Here is a 17,075-nt window from a genome sequence, read left to right as displayed (position 1 = left end):
ACTTCGGTGAGTACCCGCATGCGACGTTTATCAAGCTTTCACGCCGTGCTCCTGCACCTTGAAGATCGCATCGACCAAACATAAAACGTGATATGAGGGAGCACCAACGCCGTCTCGACGATGGCGTAACCGTGGCGCCAGACGCCCGAGAATAGTCTGCGTCGGAAGGCAGGTGAATCGGCTGTTCCGGGCCTACCGCGTTTCCGCTGAATTTTTGTTTTACCCGTAGTTATGAGCAAATATCCTGTTCTCGCTCGTTGTAAATCGATACCGTGAGAGAGAGAGGGAGACTGGGCCATACAATAAACGTACCGCGTGATTTTTAGCAACCAGCATGTGGTTTCACCGCTGAGCAAGTCAGTTATGCAAGAAAGCTAACCCAAGAGCTTAACAGACGTGCAGTCAAGCGTGTTTAATGCCGAGATATGTAGAGAGCGCGATAGCTTACTGCGCTGAAATCACCGATGTTCGGCGGAAAATTTGGTCAGCCGAAGGTTATCATTATTATTTCTTTATTTGTTTGCTGTGGCATGGAAAGGCCGGTTGTTCCAAGCGAGATGCGCTGGAATCAACCCCGACACTTCGACAGGACAGAATCGCCATCAGTCTTGCGCGCACCAAATAGCTTCCCTTTGATCCACGCCGGATACTTTCTACATAATAGATAGCAACACAGATGGCATTAGTGTGGTACCACATACTTTGTCGCACGTTTGTAACATAGCACAAATTTGTAATCTGTACTGCCTGCGCCATGCGAAAGCTTTGCTTTCAAACGCTACGTGTTTGACAATGTTATAGAACAATAATACTCATTGCCCAGCAGCATGGATAATCGAGTTTGTATGGCATAGGTTGTGCCGAACATTTTAGCAAAGCTTTGTGTCCGTTTTTCCCCGTGTGTCGGCTCAGACTGGCCGATATTTTTACACCTGCAAGTATAGCTGGCTTGCAGTGACGTTATCGCGGCCGCCATCTAGGGGTATTAGCATGTCGAGAAGCTGCGTAAACAAGACGCACGGTGGCAGGACACTCGCATCTGGCGCCGAGAAATTAATCAATGAGTTAAAATGAGATGAAAAAGGCTCACCGTTAAAGATCAAAACAATGCACGCGTGATAACACGATGCACTGACGTCATGGTTACACCGATGTTCGGGTGCTAGGGCGGCGAGAAGCCGTTTCCGTGACGTCACGTGGAAACTATTTTTCAGAGTTGGTCTCATCACCACTGGCCTGCGATATTTGTTTGGTTGGCGATTTGATGCCTAGTAAAATATAACGATACCGCGCCTGGAAAGTACGGGTAACCTATCTCGCCTTTGGTCGGCCTATCTAATGCGCTTCACCCTGATCCAGGCCTTCTCGTGAAGCGACGAATCGTGTGCTATACAGGGAGCACATTTTCGAGTCAAATTTTTAATAAGCACTCTACGCCGACGCAAAGTAGAAAACACTCCACGGGATTAAGTCCTCACTAAGATGGCAATTTGTTCCGTAATGACGCACCGGAAATTGAAAATTGTACGCTGCAGCGAATTCGGGTTTCGTATCTCCGCCAAACTTTTGTGCAATGCGGTGCGGCACGGAACGAAGGTAGGCTTGGCGAGCACATTAACAAAACAAAAAAAAAAACGTTATTCGTTTCATGGGGCTTGTCTGATCCCACAACTTTAATCTTCATCAATCTGGTGTGAACTTTCGTCATTTAACACACTGCCATCTCCATTTGCTTACCAGGAATGTCATGTTGCTCTGATACGCGCATGCCGTTCCTGAGTGCAATGTTCCTGGCGCGGAGAGTTAAAGAAAAAATTGAAGCTAGCGCACGCGAGATTGATGAAGGCCCGATAAACCAGAACAGATGCGATTTTTTTAGATATAGGGTGAGAGCTTGTACTGATTGCCATTCTAAAATACCTAAGCCGATGTAAAATTATTGGTTGTACGGTAGGCGGCATCCTCCCTTATTCGCAAGTCTTATCGTTCGGTGCCTTGCTTGCGTTTCCTTTTTCCAATTCGTTTTGATGTCTCGATGCAGTGTCGAGAGTTTGTATGCACATGTTGAGTCTCAAACATTTCCTGCATCGTGAGCCAGTAAGCGGCGTTCAGTTGATGCGCTTAATTTATATTTATGAGCCGTTAATTAGGCGTTCCTTCGTTCAATATGCGCCGTGTATTTCTACGGCAGTTATTCGAGCCTTCCACTATACGGTCTGTTTTTGCTGTTGCATTGCGTTACTCACATACTGTAGTCGACGTTGTGCTTTTCCTGCCACGTGCGCGTATGTGTGACGTCATATCTGTTATGGGAGCATCGAACCCGCTATTCTCTTTCTTACGAATGCTGGTTGTATTCACATCACGATACGTATGCCATATCGGTGCCCTATTCACTGCTTCCAGGGTGCTGCTGGAGATAATGTGATCGAGATAACGTTCGTCTTCTTACGGTGATGGCTCTGCAACACCATGGCGGTCTCGATGACCCCCTTTGCAGGGTGTCCCAGCTAACTTTAGCCAGAATTTAAAAACATGCAAATGCCACGTAGCTGGACAGATCGAAGGTAATGTTGTTTGCCGTCGCTTGGAGATACTCGCACTATTTAGTTTTTTTCGTTCTGCCTAATTTGAAAACTAGCCTTAATTAATTAATGAGCTTTTCAAATAATATAACTAGATAAAGAGTGTCAATGAGAATTGTAGAGGAACATGAAAAACTCCCGATACAGCTTTCTGTTGCTCACTACATGCTACATAAGTGTTTTTCCGAGTGTGAAAGGAGGCCTCGAATGCATGCAAAGTGCCTCGAGCGGCAAATCGCGCGGCAATTTTGCGTTCATTTGCGGGTTTCTTTCACGCCCTGAAAAACACCTTTATGTACCATTTAAACTGAGCAACAGAAAACTGTATCGGGAGTTTTTCATGTCGCTCTACCACTTTTCCATTTGCATTTCTCATCTAACTATAATATTTGAGAAGTTGATTAAGAGTAACTATCTAATTAGGCGGAAGGAAAAAAAATAGTTTATCTCCGAGTGACGGCAAACAACATTACGTTTGTTCTGTCCAGCTACGTGGCATTTGCATATTTTCAAGCTCTGGCTAACTGGGACACCCTGTATATACAGAACAATGGACCTGAGTTGGATATCGGCTTGCCTCGGCGAGACAATCGCCCGCTAAGCATCCCCGCCATCTGCTACACAACTACCACCGGCTCGCACCTTTCCTCCAAGGTCCCTCTGGGTTTTTCTTCGACAAAATAAAAATGAAAAAATTGATCGAACAGCTGCACTGCACATATCTTCGCTATCACCGTAACGGTGCACCCTTTTTTTTTTTGTGTGTGTGTGTGTGTGTTTTGCTTTCACGCTCCTAATGTTTCGGATAGTCCGGCATTATTACGTTCGGGGTCGCGCTCTGTGTAGCTGAGAATGCGGTGCTTTAGTAGGGCGTCTCGCGCACTCCGAGAAGCTCCGTTCCTCTGTTGCGTTCCTCTTGAGAAACTGACTGGGCCACGTGACTCGCAGGTGTTTCGCAACGAGCTTAGCGGGAGAGAGGCGCAGTCGCGAATCGTCTACCTCCGCCGGCCTCCCCTGGCAGCCCCATCTTTTGTAGCGTTTCCGTCGTGCTCCGTCATCGCCTCTCCGCACTCTCTCGCTCCCCTTCTTGCAGATCGCTCGGCCGTTAAGTGGCTGAAAACAGGTGCGGGTAATGAAGGCCACCCGAGTGCGCTCGCTGTCTATGACGTCATTACCGAAGCAGCTTATGAGAACGGTTATGTTTTGTTTCGCATTACCTCGTTCATGGTGCCGAGCAAAGCGTGCGAAAAGAAAGTGTACGGGCAGATGGAGTGAATAAAGAGCTACTTCTCTCTCTCTCTCTCTGTGTTAACGGCCGCGGTCGTAACCTGAGTCCCGCCAGGTGTTACTTGTAGCACGAGTGCTGTGGCTTGCAGGTGTAACGTCGGTTTACCTCGCGGACTTGCGTGAATTAGCGAAGTTAATAATAAGAATACATAAGGTACATTTACATAACGCCTTTAAGGCCTACCAAGAACATTACTTGCTCAGTGAGAATGGCTAGCTGAACCACCCCAGCGATCTTCAAAAACGCGGGAATCCTGAAATGACGTGAAAGCCAAAGGCGATACTATACTTGCATTTGGCTTTCACGCGCGTCCACAATCACGCGCCCGCGTGTCTGATGACGTCATCAATTTCCGCAACGTCTTCTATAGCTAAGCGTGGCTGGGCATTCTGGAGTAAGCAAGGACCTGGCGTTGCGATATTATACGTATACTTATTTGAAAGACGATGTCTGTCTTAGCGAATTATTGCCCTACTTTTGCGTATCGGGTAAGTGGAGTTCTAGCCTTTCTCGTAGGTCGATCTCAGAGATTCAGCAGTCAAGAAATTTAAGCAGTCTGATGCTTTTCCTACTACCCTCGTGCGAGGAACGACGCAATGGAGAACCGTGCTCAGTGACCCGTCCCATTCTCACTTCCAACTCTCTGAGGAAGGCATTCTTTTTGATCGACTTTAACGGCAGCTTGAATGGCCTTCCAGCTTTTCTCGCTTTTACGAAAACCGCTAAATTACGCTAAAGCTTCTTAAAATTTGCGAAGTCATACTGACTTAGCGGCAATGGCGTGGAAGGTCACGGTGATTGAGCAATAAGGAGCGGCCGTAACAGAGAATGCTTCATTTCTTTCTCGATTCTTTTGAGCCAAAAAAGTGAGAATTAAGTCTTGAAATAGCGTAGTCTCTAATGATTCAGTATTTCTCCATTGGTATGCGTTAAAGCTATTAGGCAAGCGCGGAAAGCGCGTGCTTTGAGGACGCGGTCATGCTACAACTTCTGCGCAGCCGCTGTTCTACCCGAAAGCAAACACAAGCAGCACGACAGTTTCTTTTTTTTCTGCTATGTTGCGACAACAAAAAGCTCCACAGCCGTGTCGCTTCGACACGGCCAAAGCAGCTTTCCCCATCAAATATATGCGAGGGAGAGACGCACAATACACCGGCGATCGGTGGCACAATGTTTGCTTGTACGCACATAGTGTTCAGTTCGCTTCGTATACTCGACCTGAAGGTCTCGGCCTCTCCTGGCTAGGCCTCCGCCGCTTCCAGGAAGTTGCGTTTGTTTTCCCCGTACATGTGTGTGTCCATGTCGGCGTACGCGACGACATCAGTGAGCTTGGGTTGTTTGTTGTTTGCGTGTTTTTTTTTTTTGCTATTCTGTTGGATGCTACGGCCTCGGGTCTCTCTACGCGACGCGGCTTAACGAATTTGTTTCAGTTAGAAATTCAGCAGAAATTCAGTTAGCTGTTCCCTAAAGAGCGACATTCTAGAGCAGAAATGAAGCAACGACGGTGACAAAACGGAAGAATACTTGCTGGCGCTTACTTGCAAATCGGTTCGTGTCACTCGCCTTCAATGCGTGTAATTGTATTCAGAGCATGTAATACGATTAACCTTGCAACTCCCGAACACGGTTACCCGCCGTGGTGGCGTATCATCATCATCGTCGCCGTAGTCATCATCATCATCATCATCAGCCTGGTTATGCCCACTGCAGGGCAAAGGCCTCTCCCATACTTCTCCAACTACCCCGGTCATGTACTAATTGTGGCCATGTTGTCCCTGCAAACTTCTTAATCTCATCCGCCCACCTAACTTTCTGCCGCCCTCTGCTACGCTTTCCTTCCATTGGAATCCATTCCGTAACTCTTAATGACCATCGGTTATCTTCCCTCCTCATTACGTGTCCTGCCCATGCCCATTTCTCTTTTTTGATTTCAACTAAGATATCATTAACTCGCGTTTGTTCCCTCACCCAATCTGCTCTTTTCTTATCCCTTAACGTTATACCAATCATTCTTCTTTCCATAGCTCGTTGCGTCGCCCTCAATTTAAGTAGAACGCTTTTCGTAAGCCTCCAGGTTCCTGCCCCGTACGTGAGTGGCGTATAGCTAGTGGCTATAAGCGGATGCGCGGCTAAGCCGCAGGGGACGCGGGTTCGAATCCCGGCCGCGGCGTCCGCATTCCGATGGGCAGGAGGGGGGGGGGGGGGCGAAATGCAAGAAAGATGCCCGTGTGCCCTGCATGGGGTACCCGTTAAAGAACCTCAGGTGGTCAAAATAAATCGGAAGTCCTTCTTTACGGTGAGCCTCGTAATCATATCGTGGTTCCGGCACTCAAAGTCCCAGAAATTCATTTATCCCGCCGAATACAGTTCCGCATCGAAGTGAATTGGAACAAATTCTTCACCCTTATTTCCGCCCACGAGCATGTTTGTAATATATATCTATACGTATGTATGTATAAAAGTGCTACTTGAGGCAAATTCTAATTATCATTATTTAGTAATCGGTTTGTTGAACTACGTGCACCTGGGGAACGGGGGAGGGAGAACCTTCACTGAGGCATAATAAAAACGTGACTATGGGCGTTGCTTTCTGTTTCCCGTATTCATCGCAGAGTGCATTACGTATAGCAAACTCGGCATTCGCGCATCTATGCGTACGCTGACCTTCAACTGTGTTAGGTATGCGCTAAATGAATTTAGATATGAAGGTTAAACGTATTCTATATATGTGTGTCGTGCGCATGCCTCCGTCATCAACCTGCCGTACCACGAACAAGCATCGCAATGGCCTTCGTCACGTTGATACACGCAGCCACCACTTGGATGCGTCCGCTGTCGCTGCTGCCTCACCAACGTAAACAAGATACGCGTCATTTAGAATTCCGACATTGCGTTTGATCCGCGTGTTTTTTTCTTTTTTGTAAGTGTCAAAGTTGTTTGCGTTGTTGTTGTTATCAGAAAAGGTTGTTGATTGTTTCTCTGTGCCATGGAGCTTGGCTGGCTGTCGTGCTACGTTTGATGTGTTTTCAGTGCGTCGCTTTATCTATTTTGCTTTTGGTTCCTTTCTGCCTACGCTTTGTCCCATTTTCATGGCTACGAAGCAGGCTGCGCTAGTGATTATAATAATCCATCATCAATATGTGTAAGGCAGCCCTTGCATAATCTCTCGTGTTTTGCCTCGTCTTGTCTTTGCAGTGAATCGAGTGGGTTTGCCCAAAGCGCCGTCACCACGGATCCCGTCCAAGTTCATCACCCCGAGCCGTTCCCCCTACCACAGGTGAACATGGTGAGTGTTTACGGCTGCCTTAAGCCTTTTCCAGAGGTACACCAAATTACTTAGTATTCTTTCTTTAACTTTGCTTCGAGCATTGGTGGCACCAAACGCCTTACGATCGATCTAAACTGGAGGCTTTGTTTCCAATATACGCTGGATATACATATCAGCACCTGCATGTGTATTCGCTAGACTTGTAGCCATGGCGCTGTCGTAAACAGCCCCCCCCCCCCCCCCCCGGAAGCGACTCATACCGCATTATTTGTACAATTACGCTAATCAAAACGTTCTTCCACTAATTGAGAATATTTGCTGCCTCGTAGTATGTGGAAATTTAAACCTGCGTCTCTGTAACACCCCGCGCCCCGGCGACAGCAATCTGAAAGGGGGCGGAACGGGACAGTGCCCTTGCATACTTAAATTTAAGTACACGTTGAACGTGCCTCAGGTGGTCGAAATTAATCCGCAGCACTCCACCATGGCGCCCGTCGTAACTAACCGCGTAGTTTCTGGACACCACAGTTCTTTCTTTTTCCCGAAATGCTCTTCTCGAGGCGCGTTTGAAGAACGTATTCCGTATCTCAGCGACGTGTGTCGTGCGTAAGTTTTTTGCGGACTCCTCGCGATCCCCCTCGCCTTTCGATATTCACTGAGCGCGTCTCGGGAGACGCGAGCATTTTCACGCGCTGTGCAAAAAGGTTACCCGGACGGTTCTGAACGCAATTCGTCGAGTTTCGTGTTGCTCGCCCAGTGTATGACATCATACACAGACGGGAACCTTTTTATTGTTTATTGGTCAGTGCGCCCAGAGACCGTGCGGCTTGGTGTTTGCGTAAACATTATTGCGCAGCTGAAGACCGGTTCTTAAATAACACGTTTCTTCTTTTGGTTCGCATGCAATAATATATATATATATATATATATATATATATATATATATATATATATATATATATACATACACACTGTTCGTGGGCTCTGTTATGTAGCCTTTTATTCGAAACGGCTAGACGATACTTCCAGCTGGAAATTTTCCACTGTGTGCGGCAGTAGACGCTATGCTTGTAGCGTATATGGCGCTCATACTATATTAGGTATGTCGACTCGGGAGCAAAAGTTAGACTATAGTGTCAGCAAAAAAATAAACAAAGGAAAAAAATGAAACAAAAATAAATATAATATGTGGATGGTACAGCCGTCGAATTCTGTCGGTGCACTGTGAAGGTCGAGCACGCTCACGTGGTCTGTACAGCTTCACTTCCGGCATGTTGCTGTGGCTAAGAAAAAAAAGAAAAAAGCAGCGACCTTTGTTCTCACGACTTGCCCGCGACTGTACGTGATAAACGGTGCGGCTTACTGTTTAAGGGAACAACCCGACGCGCCGTTTTAAAGTGACCTTTAAAGAAATTATCGAGCCGAATTAGATTGATATGTCGTTGGTCTAGAAATTTGTCATCATTTTCTGTGTGCCTATATTCATTCAATTTTTCTTCACAATTGCATATTGGTAAAGGGCCCAAGGAGAAAAGCTGCTGTATGACGGCTTGAGAAGATTCTTGGTCCCGCTTTTCTTTCTTTTTCGTCTGGCAGCTACCACAGAACAACAATGTCGTCTTAAGATGAAAGGAACAAAGCAGCTAGGCACTCTTCTTGGACACGCAATACACACAGGCAGCTTGAAGATAACCACAAGCATAAGGTGCAAGCTCACGATAAAGCACTATAGGCCAGATTTGTAAGCATATTGGAAATGTCGGTGATAGCATCTATACATGTCACTCGTGTCATTTGTTTTAATTAGTAAATGCACGGCTAGTCGGGTGAAACTGATGTTTGCAATATCAATTCCGGATTTCGGGAAATGACTTAGCGTGCCAGGCGAATAAATTCAGAGAATTTGTATGCCGTAGTTATAGTTAGTTCGATAGCGTGCGATTATCCGCTGATCAGTATTTCTAATGTGATACGACAGATATCGTGGTTGTTCGAAATGTCAGAGCAGAAAGGGCCCAGTTTCTTAACACTAAGGCAGTATTCAAGGGCAAGTTTGTACGGATATAGCTTGACTACTTTGACTAAGCATATTGAAGAGATGGGCGCCAGGTGGAGCAGGTTGACAAATTAGCAATAACTAGCAAAACGTTTTCCATTCTTCTTCTTTTTTTTTTAACCTCAGAAGACGCGCAAGATTTGTTTCCGTTGTGGCACCCAAAACTAAATGCGAATACTTTACGTAAGCAGCAAGCAATACCTTATAGATACCTAGTGTCCGTGAAAGTGTCCAGGAAGAATTTGCGACACGAAAATGGCAGGAACAGTTGGCCTCTCCGGTAGGAGCGTCCTGCACTGAAAGATAAGAAGCAGTTGCGCCGCCTTCTAATGCCTTAATCCGTATGGTCAGCGAAGAGCAGAAGCTCGGCAGAATCGTGACCGCGCCGGACCTTCGGGTGACAATACGTCAGCTGCACCGGCTCTTCGGATATGTCAAATATTGACAGTTATGATTCTGACGAATTCGATGCACTACATGCGCTACACATCGTTCTGCAACATGACGACCAAGGGTAGCCCTAACCACTGATTTTATACGTGCTGCTTGATATTTTAGGTGTTCTACACCTTTTCAGGGAAACGCTTCGCATGCTCACTGTAACACGTGGAGCAAGACTTTCCGCATTTGTAACCCGCAAGAATGCCGCTGACAGTCCAAGGCACCGAACGGTACATTCGTTTACATCGGCAGGTTCAGCAACCACTCCTCGTTCGCTTGAGATATAATGCTATAGCCGCTCATCGGTGACATCAATTACGGTTAGAACATATCAAAACAGGCAGATTTTGTGCATGTAAGCATCGTTGCACCACTCTGAATGACACTGATGTGAGCGACCACACATCTTCGAAAACAGCGAGCGGGAGACCGTAGTACGGGAGTGTTGTTATGCCGCCTACTTATCATTCTTCGTATTCTCTTCATGCACGCAACATGTTCCGTAAAGTGGGCATAGATGAGGACTTTGAGAGAACGCGTATTATTCTCGCGGAAACGCCTATGCCAGTATAGACACCGTTGGCAGCTGAATGAGGCACTTGTTTACGCTGCTGTATCGAGGGGCCTACGCTTGCTGCCCATTTGGGATACGAGGCAAGCAGTGTACCTCGGAAGCAAAATAATGAGTCTGCATGACAATACGTAAAAACACACCCATCTTCGTAGTCGCACTTAATTCAGGGAAGTACCGGTGAGTGCGGCGGGCAGCTTTCCGTCGGAAACGGCAACGTACCGACGTCGATACTGCTCCGTATCGTCGCTTCTCGCTTTTTGTGTGTGTGCTTTACGAAATGAGGAATGGTTTAATTCAAATCCGTATGTTCAAAACTGAACTGCAGAAGGAGTTTTCTTCATCCTGATGGCTTAATTAGCTTCATGGCAGTCGCTCAGGCCCGCCAGGAGCAGATGCATGAACTACGCGACTGTGACATATAGGCCTTACCTCGGCTGAACTGCGATCGGCGTCGGCTCAAACTGTGTGTGCTGATGGCGAGGGCTGAAGTTCGTGCAGCCTACGCGTACAGGGAACGCAACTTCTCGCGACAGCAACTTCTCGCGACAGCAACTTCTCGCGACAGCAACTTCTCGCGACAGCAACTTCTCGCGACAGCAACTTCTCGCGACAGCAACTTCTCGCGACAGCAACCTCTCACGCCATGTACCAGCTCACGATCGTCGATTCCACGACGCTCTCGTCACTGTCGTCTGCGTAATCCCGGCATGCTCTGCGTGAAACACTCCTGACGTCATACAGAATGTGGCTTGTAAGGAGCCAAGGTAATGTGTTCGAGGCAATTTATTAAATTCATTTGTGAAAAATCTGCAACTGTCAAACCTGTTTTTTTGATGACATGACGGAAGTGTTCAGAGGAACGTACCCAGCAAATTTCATCGACATCCGTTGACATCGCAAAATCGCCGGAGTTGCCCTTTAAGTGTGCGTCTGAGTATCGCCGATTGACCTGACTTTTGCAGTCTGTTCGTTATGGCGTACGTCAATTAGTTCGTGCTAATGCAAACAGCTTCTGAAGAACTTTATTTCCTTGCCGTCGCTGGGAGTAATGTCATTAAAATTTTATGTGCGTCAGCGCTCGAATGGAAAGTTAAGGTTTTTGAAGCGTTGGATGCCAGTAACGTAGGCAGTTTTGTTTAAATATCGTATACCTTTCGGTGTCCCCCACTTCGAATGCGATTATACCACTCGTGTGTGAGCAGGGCTTTTCCAAAACTCTCGTAAACATCACAATGGTTTCACCTAAGAGTCGCACATCAATTTTGTCCACTTTCCGTGTTTTGAAAGAAGGACTTTACAGAACAGCGATCTTTCTTTCTTTCTTTTTTGTGCAGCTACGAAATCATGAGCTTAGTTCAATTCTTTTATAGGCTACTGATTTTCGGTCTTTTTTTGTTTGTTTGAAAACGTGACGTAGCAAACCAAAATTATGCTTCATGCATTCGCCACAGTTATTTTTTTTTCTCTTAAATGCAACAAATTTCTTTGAAGTCGGTCCACGGTTTGTCTGAGGAGGGCATCTCCACGTTTTACACGTGTTTGAAGGGGCAAATCGAAGTTCGGCCCGGGTCAGGGTTTCGTCTTAATGGAAACGATAATGGCGCTTTTGAAATCCCCGTGCAGGGCAACCCGCGCGTGACGTAATAAGCTACCCACTACCCGTCGACTCGGCGGGGCGCTGGGGTCTCTTTTTACTTCAGCGTTTCGTGAGTGCTTAGGCTGCTTACATTTCCTGTGCAGCACTGCGTTGCCTTTTTTTTTTTTTCTATGAATCCCCATACTAGCACAGTATGCAGAAGGAGCTACCTATGGCGTCATGTTTTCTCGGACTAGCCATATGGCGTCACGTTTTTCACGCAAGGTTTTTCCTCTTTTCTTTATTTCGTGCGTGTCGTGGTTCCTTACGGTGCCTGAAAATAGCCCCGCGGAGTCTCATGGCCCCCGACGAACCCAATGCTCACTTGCATCTCCAATCTCCTGCCTACTGTCGGATGCTTACGTTATAGGTGTTTTCTTTCTTTCTTTTCTTTTTTTGAAGACAAACCCTTGTTTGCCTACTTTCCTGGGATTTGGTGTTACCCTGTACCTATGTTAGTGACGTTCCTCGCGGAATCGACAACATATTTAGTCCTGACTGTTGATCGACAATGTAGTACCAGTGAGCACACATGCGTTCCGCGTGATCAACCGATGTATCGCGACATATAATGCATGCTTACGTAATGTCGGCTCATAGGTACTCTACGCGGAATAGCACGTGACACTCAATGGCGTTTTTTTTTTTCGAATGTATGGTATACCCATTCTTGGGCCACTGCGTGTCTGTCACTGGGTGTATGGTATGGTATGGAGAACTTTATTGGGTCCTGAAGGTCAACCCTACGTGACGCGGGCCGCTCCCACGTTGGGACTGTCTGTGCCCCAAAATGGGTACGAGCCATTGGCACATATTTAGATATTTGTCGAACATCACTTTGCACACGTTCTTCAACATTCTTTCCTTGGCAGGCGTTATTCACCACCTTCGGTCTCACGACACAAAGAGCTAACGAGGGTCGCCGACGACGCCGTGCGCGTGTCATCAGCTACTGCTGCGATACCGCGTTAACTCACACAGGCTTCGCATGACTTAGACTGAAACACCCGCCGAGGTGGCCTTGCGGATATGGTGTTGCGCTGCTAAGCAGAAGGTGGCGGGTACAAATGCCGGCCGCATTTCGACGGGGGTGAAGTGCAAAAATGCCAGTGTCTCGTGCATTGGGGGCACGTTAAATTTATTCCGGAGTGGCGCGTGCGGCTTCACTATGGCGCGTGCGGCTCCTAATCAAACCGTGGGTTTGGCACGTCAAACCCCAGAATGCAACGCAACTCAATTTAGATTCAAGGATTCCGTTGTATCTTCGTGTTCTCTTCCATTTCCTTCGGAAATAATTGAGAAGCTAGTTAGTTAGCTACTGGTTTATTGGGGATTGTGGTACAGTTACTGATAGCCGCTTTGCCTATAAATTTTGATGACAAAATCGCCCTGTCGCCTTCGTCGTTTGCGGTGCCCCATCAATGTGTACAACGACATCACTTTGTCTAAATACTCGCTCCTATTCGAATAAGAGCGCGGCGGCATTAAAACGTCTGCTAGGCGCACGAGCGGCTTCAGCCCATCCTGCTAAGCAAAAAGGTAGTGCCGCGAACGTGACGCAGAAGTCGGCGCGACATTTCTTCGAACGTCATATTTCCTGGCACAGCGTGCTGAACTTTGCATACGACTCGCACTGCTTCCAGGTATTTAAATTTCTTTCGAAATCCTGCTCTCGCGGAAATGGAATGCCCAAGCTTTCGCTTATTTACCCACTTTCTCTCTCTCTCTCTCTCTTTCTCTCTCCCTCTCTACAGCAGAGCGAAGGCCGCCTAGTGGCGACACCCAGCGGCGAGCAGGGCGTCCTCACCCTGGGCGCCGAGAAAGGCCTCGCCAAGAGCGGCCTCACCGTCAGCATTGTCGTGGAGCCGGTCGATCCATCGGCCGCGTCCTGCGTCGACGATGACCCCTACAGTAAGCATCCTGCTCGGCACGTTCTCCTCGAAGCGCTCTCCGTGACGTTTTCTTTTTTTTTTTTTCCTTTTTGTTCACAATACGGAAGGCTTGGCTACTGAGCAGCCCGCTATGCCAATGAGCTTAACGTAGCAACAAACAATAAAATGTATTATTAGTTGTATTTATTTATTTATTTTATTCATTTATTTATTCATAGATAGTGTAAGGCTATGCAATATTTCAGTGGGTGGTAAACACAGTAAAGTAACAATAGAAAGCGCACTTATTGTTGCTCATGGTACGATGCGTGAAAAGCGAACAAGGCAAGACGCAGAACTATACATCTGTAAGCAATATCGTCACTGTAGCGATGCATCTCGACATCTTAATAGCAATCCTGTGTTAGTGTTTGTTCAGAAAGGTTGTTGCAGTCAGCTATTGCTTTTGGGAAATGGGAATACTTCAAGCAATCGTGTTATGTTAACGGGGATTAACTTCTAGGGAGTGCCTTTGTCTCGCAATGTACCCTGCTGCCAAAGTGAAGAGAGTCCGAGTGTAAATGTTATACTATCCGTTCGCCAGTTCAGAGAACAATTCAGTCTTTAAATACGATCGGTGGATCTGAGGCAATCGGCTGTCCCCGTGAATATCTCCAGTAACTAGCATGTCAGCTAGGGTAAAGGCGAGAAAAAGTGTCAGCGCTCCAATTCCATTGCATGGCGTGGATTTCTGGCGATTGTGAGCTGTATAAACATTCAAAGATAAGAATTCGGAATGGTAAATTCTGTAGGTCGCAGATGTGCTAGCTAATTCACTGAGGACAAGGAGTCCTTAGAAGTAAGTTGCACGATCCTGTGTCAATCGAATTATTGATAATAAAAATAAGTTGGAAGGATAAATCTCGGGTAGGAAGCCAGGATGAAAATATTTAACTTCCGGATTATTGGCCTTCTTGCTGCAGTGGTAGCCAGATAGTTCAGAAGCGACATCAGGAGAAGTGAGATACATGATATTTATGGGAAAACGAACAAGATCCATTACCTTGAGTTGACGGAAATCCTGCCGCTACGTTGTTAAGCATAACTCGCTTCACAGCAGCTTCTTTCATGTCTACGGGGTTATTGCGAAACTATTTAAAGCATAAAAGCAGCTTGGTGATGGCAAGAAACAACTCATCAAATTATTGATCAGCTAGACGGGGCTGGCGAAGTGATCGGAAAATGTCTACATGTTAGCCATCAGTCTGCCGTGCGTCTATAGCTATCCAATATACATTTGCCCTTGTGTTGTACTGGAAGTCATTTTCCTGTTTGCAACCAACAGCTACAGGAACAAGGGGTCCTCAGCGTGTTTGCCGTTGAATAAAGTTCGAACTTTTGTCGGTTGTTTGGCATTCGGATCATATTACATAAAGTCTTGAGATCAATTTTACTTATTTGTCGGGGGTAACGAATTCTCCTATCCCTTCCAACTGTAGTGCTTAATTCAATTTTTTTCTTCCCCGAATAGCGGAGTAATAAGTGTATCTTCCAAGAGTACCGATGGGTACTCTTGGAAGATACACTAATTGCGATTATTCCACAGTATGTTTATAGGGAAGAAATGGCAGAAAAAGTATGCGCGATATCCGGAACACAAGCTAGCTTGAAGAGGCCTAGAAAAGCACAGGACACCTCAACGTGGGTTAGCGTAAAGTCCTGCGTTGCACCACGGCGAGACGTATGGAAGTGTCGTAATCATGTTCCGAGAATAGAGGAAATTGTCCAAAAAGCTATAAAATATATACATATATAAGAATGAAGGGACCCTTCGGAAGAGACATCATCCAAGGTAGTTTTGTAGCCTTCTCTGGACTATGCCAGCGAAATATAGCGAGGTTCCAAAAGCGACGCTTAGAAGCCAACGGTTCATTCGCACCATTCGGCGCCATTTGTTAACCATAGCATTGTGTTTCTATTCTACGCGGCAATAATACATGCGTAGTAATCTTAAATGCTTATTTACGCCTATCCTTGTTATACTTAGTTTGTTTCGAATGTGTGTGCTATTGCTCAAAATTCACTGGAACGTCTTCTGTTGTTGCTTTCTTTTTTCTTATGTTTCTTGTCTTTTGTCCTTTACAGCCTGCAAAACACCCACACCTGCCGAGGAAGACATGGTGCGAAGCCTAATTGTGAGTTACCCTTCTACGATGTTTGACGTAATTCACCGTCGTCGTCATCGACGGGTCTTACGACCACCACAGCGCCTTTCCCAGCGATCTCCAATCACTCCTGGGTTGAGTCGGCTGACTCCATTGTACACCTACAAATTACCTATTCCAGTCGCGCACTCTGCACTCTTTGAGTGAGCTGCATTTCGCTTGGCACCTGTACTCTGCTACGCTAATAGAACACCGGTTACAGGCCACACTCCTTAGGCGATCCGCCCAACTCAATTTCTTGCTCGCAATATCAACTAGAATATCAGCTACCCACGCTTGGCCATTAACCTACACTGCCGTTTAGCTGTCGTAACATAACGTTTATGTTGTTTTCTGTTTCATCGCTCTTTGCACGCACTTCGGGTACCTTGCTTCATCACCAAGGCGGGCAAGGGTTGACCCCGCTGTTACCACATTCGCAAGAGAGCTTTTGTTTCTGATTCACTTGTGCGTTCGCACCGGACTGAGTATTAAGCTCTCTTGTTTTGTGCTCTCGCCAGCCTCGGTTTGCCGAATCACAGGATATCGAAGCAGTCGAGAGAATAATAACAGCAAAACACCGTCGGGATACAAAAAAAAGAAAGCATCAGTCGTAAACATTAGTTCAAGTAGTGTGATCTATTAGAGCTCCAAAATGGGATAAGCGTTATTTTGCCGCGAACAGAACATTCGCAAACGCGAAAATAATGCCTAAATAAATAGTGCCTAAACGTAGGAATAATAAGACTAAGTGCCGCAATTGTAAAAGATGGCTGTACTTCTAGTGGCAGTACAAGGCCCCGTATATATTTGTCAACTGGTAATGGAGCACTGACAATGCACGGATAACCATAGTTGCGTTCCGACGTGACAGGATAATGCAGGCTGTTCTGCCCAATTAGATTTCCATGTAGTACACTCGTCGGTGCCAGCTCCTCGGAGCTACTCCGCCGGCACTGTGTCTGGGAATGTGGCGCCATGCTTTCTTGCTGCCCTGTGTCTCAGAGGGGGCTTTTGCGAGCGACGCTAGAAGTCTAGCTGCTCATACAGAATGAAATTAAAGTATGAGATTTTACACGCCAAAACCAGGACTTTACTATGAGGCACGCCGTAGTGGGGGACTGTGGATTAACTTGGACCTCTTGGACATCT

General features: G+C 46.6%; 1 protein-coding gene across 1 annotated transcript in view; it reads left to right on the top strand.

The window, feature by feature from the left end:
- LOC126533805 (uncharacterized) overlaps positions 1-17,075 on the top strand; it is an 82,909-nt gene that overhangs the window by 52,406 nt on the left and 13,428 nt on the right. Inside the window, exons 3-5 of the mRNA XM_072289525.1 lie at positions 7,069-7,159; positions 13,603-13,759; positions 15,865-15,914. Of these exons, the coding sequence (XP_072145626.1) occupies positions 7,069-7,159; positions 13,603-13,759; positions 15,865-15,914 (298 nt within the window). The remainder of the gene's footprint in view (positions 1-7,068; positions 7,160-13,602; positions 13,760-15,864; positions 15,915-17,075) is intronic.

Source organism: Dermacentor andersoni, chromosome 7 (genome assembly GCF_023375885.2).
Source record: "Dermacentor andersoni chromosome 7, qqDerAnde1_hic_scaffold, whole genome shotgun sequence".
Classification (NCBI taxonomy): Eukaryota; Metazoa; Arthropoda; class Arachnida; order Ixodida; family Ixodidae; genus Dermacentor; species Dermacentor andersoni.
Note: the sequence above shows the minus strand (reverse complement) of the source record. Positions and strands in the feature narration are given on the sequence as shown.